A 5,030-nucleotide genomic window follows, 5' to 3' on the forward strand; every position below is an offset into this window, starting at 1 on the left:
ATACTATGTACTTCTTTCTTTTGCCAGATTCAACAGCAACAACGAAACAACTAGGATTCATCCCAAACATTATCCATGCGGGATATCTTTGTACATTCATCTTCTGTTGTGCAGAGAAGCTGCATTTTTGCTGCTAAGATGCCTCTATAACAGATGAAATTGCAAATTTATAAGATTTAAGTTATATGCTCCGTTTAAATAATTGTTTTACCATTAATATAATTTTACTTGTTATATATAGCAAGTTACTTGCCATTTGTTGTGTAGGTTATCAATCAATGGTTATTAAATGGAGTTATTTACATGAAAATTACTTTTTTAAGTGACATGATTGTATAAATTAACCTACTATAGCAGGTTTAAATTCATTCTCCATGTAATCAAAGAAAAGGAAGTACAAGATGGATTAAAAGAAAAAAATATCTTTGACACACGAGAAGCAAGATGGAGGCTATCTTAAACAACAAAAGAAGCTCTATCTTTGCAAGGCAACAATTAGAACTAATGCAAACTGCTATTATCCTTATATACAGAAAACTAAGAACCAAAAATGCAAGCCACTGAATGTGTAATATACAGAGTATATTACTATTAGAGCTCACAAAGAAGTTGCTGGGGAATGTGAATCTCGCCGAAGAGGACATGAGCAAAGCCTCTATCAGATCATTTACAATAAGCTTACATTAAAGTTAACATGGTGAACTTAATACGCGTGGCGTGTCATTCAAGCAGCATTGTGGCTTCCGCGCTTAGAAACCAAAGAAGTTCTTCTTTTTCTTCTTCTTCTCAATGTAGGCTAAGAGCTCCTCTTGACGAGCAAGAGCTTTCTCGAGTGCCTGCCAATAAAAATATGAGAAGTCGATAAATTAATGTTATGTGAAACTACTGAATTGATTGATCAAGGGAAGAAGATAATACCATCTTGGTTGCACAAAGCTCTTGTTCCAATTTATCAACATGACTCATGACATTGTTGAGCATTTCCTCTTTCTCAGGTGGTAAGGCACTAGGCTTGTTGCTAAGAGTAATGACCTTCTCCTCGAGCTCTCCCATCCGTTTCATCATGCTGAAGTACTCATTATTCGAGATGGCAGATCCATTCAAACGATATTCTTGAGCTTGTGGTTTAACCATGTCAACGGCCTTTAGGGAACCTGACAAGAGGGTCGAATCCGTAAGCTTTCTTGGCATATTGCGTGTCATTCGGACCATTGTCACGACCCCCATCACGAATGTCATCACTCCAGTGAAAAGGTGGTTGCTAAATCCTTCGGGTGACTTAGAAATATCGTGCATGGGTAAGAAATCTGAGGCTGAAAACAGGGCAAGTAAAAGCTAATACTACAAATGAAGCAGGATATTGAAAGCAAAAGCATCTTGTCTATTGAACATCTGATGTACATACAATAAGAGAATAACTCTGTACCTTTTGCAATGGCATAGTTGTCGGCTTTTGTAGCATTAGGCATAGTTGAATCAATTACTTTGTCCACCACAGGGATATACTTATCAGAATCATATGCACTAGGGAGGTTTTTCTTTACTTCAACCTACAAATACATTTCCATTTTATTCTATTTGGGACATACTGATTGAACAAAGAAAATCCATTTTATTTCTATCAAACTTCTTCGATACAGATGTTAGCGAAGCTTAACTTCATTTCATGAAAAATTGAAGTATAAATTTTGTGCATTCTAATATTTGATGGATGAAGAAGAAACTTACTTCCTCATGGACAGTAGAGAGCTGCATATGAGATGCATGTTCCCTTTGGACTTTGGAAGAGGCAGTTCTCATTTTAATGGAATTGCTCTTCTTTGCTTCCTGCAACATCTACGAAAGTTATTGCTGATCCCATATATTTAATCACTTCATTGCTTTATGAAGAATAAAAAACACTGAGAGGCACCTTCGGATTAGCATTGCCATCCTCGGAAATTGTTTTCTCATCAACTGTGGGACTGGCACTTTTCTTTGAGCATTTATGCATGCCACTGTGAACCATCTGGCATCAAATTAATCACATCTTAGGTGTGTCTATGGAAAAATGTAATTCAGAAATATTACAAGATTTAAAGGTATTGAACACTAAAACTTTGAAACTACAGATGAAATTAACCTTCATTATTTCTGGATCATTCCACGGGCCTTTATCAGAAAGCATACATCCTCCTTTTTCGGCACAAGTACATGTACCACCTAAGAATTCTGGAAGTTCACTGAGACAAGGTAGTGACAAACAAGTCGTTTTAGGCTTATATCAAATAGATAATGTCGTTCTCTCATATTATTTTTGGACGAGAATCAAAGTCACATATCCTCGGGACATTTAGCTGGAGGAATGGTGAGGAAAGCGGAGAGAATATTTAAATTCACCTGTATTTACCTGCCATCAATTATTTCAAGCAATTTGCTCTGGTATTTGTTACCAAGAACCTAAAAGAAACGAGCCATGAATTTGTTATTCCAATGAAAATGACTCAGGCAGTCCATTTAAGATGCAAAGATGAATGTGGGCTTACGTTGATCTTTGCAGTCGTCTTGGGGTCAAGGAATGACTTGACAGAGTTCCACAAAAGCCTGAATCCAGAACCAGCATTGATGATATACATACGACACAAGCTCTAAACAGTGAATAAAATATTCAAGTAAGCGACAGGAACGTGAAATAATTTCTCAAAATTAACTAATGGCCAGCAAGAAGCAAGTACCTCAGGATAATTGTTACCATCCACACCTTGGATGCATTGAAGGAGATCCCTTGCTGATTTGTTGAAATTCTTAAGTCCCTGAGGCATGATATACGTAAATTTAGTTAGTGATATCTAAATACACATTTCTTTTTTTGCGTCTTTACTTCTTACAAAGAAATCATTGGAAACAAACAATTGCAGCAATCACATTCTAAGGCAAAGCAGACAGATATTCTCACTTAATTTTAAAAGCGTTATAATCTCAACGTACCACTCCTTGTACATCCAAAATAGTTGTGCTTGTATCAATATGCTTTTTGGCTGCAATAGAGCAAGCTGGCAATTTGTCATTGAAAGTCCTCTCGAACTCTTGCACGTGGTACTTGAGATAACGGTCCATTGTTGTGACTTGCAAGAGCTTGGTAGAATCTACTTGACCAATTCTTTCGATATATACTGGTCTTCCATCTTTGTCAACTCCGTGATGCCCTTGAGGATAGTACTTGACGACCTCCTCCTTTTCTTTGAACTCAAAGTCCTACGAAAGATGTTCCAAAATGTGAATTAGACCTTAAATCTTTAGAATTACTATTTTTCCTGTCAAACCTGATATGGCGTTTTAAAAAGTACCTCCATGATAGTGTCTGCACCAAATTCCTTCCTCCAATTAAGCATATCAGACCACATCTGCTTTGTTTTCTCTAAATCAAATTTTCTGGCCTTCAAAAACCTGTATCATCATTCAAAATGTAGAAACACAAATACTTGTCATCAAGCATTGTACTAGGAAAAATCCCTTAGCATCAAGAAATTGTAACCATGATTATAAAAGGAAAAGACTTTTGTTACCTTAGCATCATATGATAATCATCATGTTTAGCAGGAAGTAATTCCTCCAGGATAAGTGCTTGACGGAAGGCATCAACTGCCTTTGATTCCTCCGCGTCATGCTCATCCTCGAAGACAACAGACATGACTCTACTGTTTCTCCGGCCAGTTTTTTTAAGAGACTGTCTGAATTTGTTGGAGGCATTAAGTGCCTTTTTCTTGAATGACCCAAGCCTTGGCTTCCTCTCCTCCTCAGTATTTTCAATATCAATATTTTCCATACCTGTAAAAAGTAATTAGACAAGGTTGTCTAGGACGTAGATTTTACACATCCAAACGATAAAAAGACGCAGAAGCGATTGTGTTTTTCATAGGATTTTTCGTGACTCGTGTCTTCCCACATTTATTAACACTTCCGGTGCCAGCAGGGGCAAGTACCATGTTACTAATCGATCAATACTTTAATACAACATATTTCAACTCCCCTGGAGGGGGGCTTATAGCAAAGATGTTGGTGATTTGATATATTCTAAAACCAAGATATAAATTTTCATCAATTCTAGAGTAAGTTTTAAACTATAGCTTCATGTAAGTATCCTGGATCAACTACATTTAGAGATAATAAATAGGGAGATTTCAGCCTCTGATTCAAGCCTAATAAGGGGGAAATAGAACTTACTTGGCCTGACTGGTCGTTCAAGAGGTCCTGACATTTAGAATTTACTCTCTTGCTGAATGCCTACACCTATTAAAACATACAGAGAAGAATAAATTTCAAAGCACCAACAGAAACAAAACTTGATATTTGAAACAAAGATTTCATGCATATTCGACAATAGTTGAGATCCGTTGAAATGAGTAATCAAAAAAGCCAAACAAGATTGAAGCGAAAGATCAATAAATGGGAAACATACACAATAAATTCAAGACAATGTGATCATATATCAAGAAACCTTACACCATGAAATGCTAGAAATGGCAAATTTCAATTGAAAAGATAAACATCAAAAGTCCATTCAAGCCTATTTTATTTTAATATTGGAAAGTAATTTATACTTTTAGGTATTTTATTACTAGGAAGATGTATCATAATATAACAACCTACCGTAACTTTTCTCCTTTATCGAGACATAGAACTAAATATGGGGAGCTCACATTAGTGAGTTCACATAGGTGGTGGAGTTTTGGGTAAGCAAGATCGAATTGATAGGGTGAAAAACAAAAGAAAAGTGTAGTAATTTACCAGTGACAATAAAAATGGCAGGGACAATAAGAAAATATGGAGAAGTTTTCTCTTAAATTACCTAATTAACTACTATGCTCGAAACAAACGGGGGTCCTTATAAATAAGTGAATGGACAAGCTGTAAAATTTGTTTAGGAATAATATCCACCAGTAGTAATCGGATTTGGAGTGATAAGGAAATTACTGGCCCTCTGTTCTTGGAAGCAACTACCAAACCGTGTCTCGTGCATATAACCAACATTTCTAATACATTTATTGTTT

The 5,030-nt window shown here is 36.1% G+C and overlaps 1 protein-coding gene across 3 annotated transcripts; it reads right to left on the reverse strand.

The window, feature by feature from the left end:
* Positions 1 to 379: 379 nt before the first annotated feature.
* On the reverse strand, positions 380 to 4,826 carry LOC104234762 (phosphatidylinositol/phosphatidylcholine transfer protein SFH12-like). 3 transcript variants are annotated; one of them, XM_009788396.2, is made up of 14 exons: positions 4,768 to 4,826; positions 4,204 to 4,269; positions 3,546 to 3,807; positions 3,327 to 3,426; positions 2,968 to 3,234; positions 2,715 to 2,792; positions 2,526 to 2,627; positions 2,390 to 2,439; positions 2,123 to 2,222; positions 1,913 to 2,008; positions 1,729 to 1,827; positions 1,427 to 1,550; positions 919 to 1,313; positions 380 to 836 (listed from the first exon to the last, which is right to left on the reverse strand). In XM_009788396.2, exons 2-14 carry the CDS (start codon positions 4,235 to 4,237, stop codon positions 750 to 752), a joined length of 1,794 nt encoding a protein of 597 aa, XP_009786698.1. In that variant the 5' UTR covers positions 4,238 to 4,269; positions 4,768 to 4,826; the 3' UTR covers positions 380 to 749. The 3 variants fall into 3 exon arrangements, with proteins under 3 accessions (XP_009786698.1, XP_009786700.1, XP_009786697.1); XM_009788398.2 differs by lacking the exon at positions 4,768 to 4,826 and adding an exon at positions 4,630 to 4,761 and having other exon boundaries at positions 919 to 1,154; XM_009788395.2 differs by lacking the exon at positions 4,768 to 4,826 and adding an exon at positions 4,630 to 4,761.
* Positions 4,827 to 5,030: the final 204 nt, after the last annotated feature.

The sequence above is a fragment of the Nicotiana sylvestris genome, chromosome 3 (assembly GCF_000393655.2).
Source record: "Nicotiana sylvestris chromosome 3, ASM39365v2, whole genome shotgun sequence".
Taxonomy (NCBI): domain Eukaryota; kingdom Viridiplantae; phylum Streptophyta; class Magnoliopsida; order Solanales; family Solanaceae; genus Nicotiana; species Nicotiana sylvestris.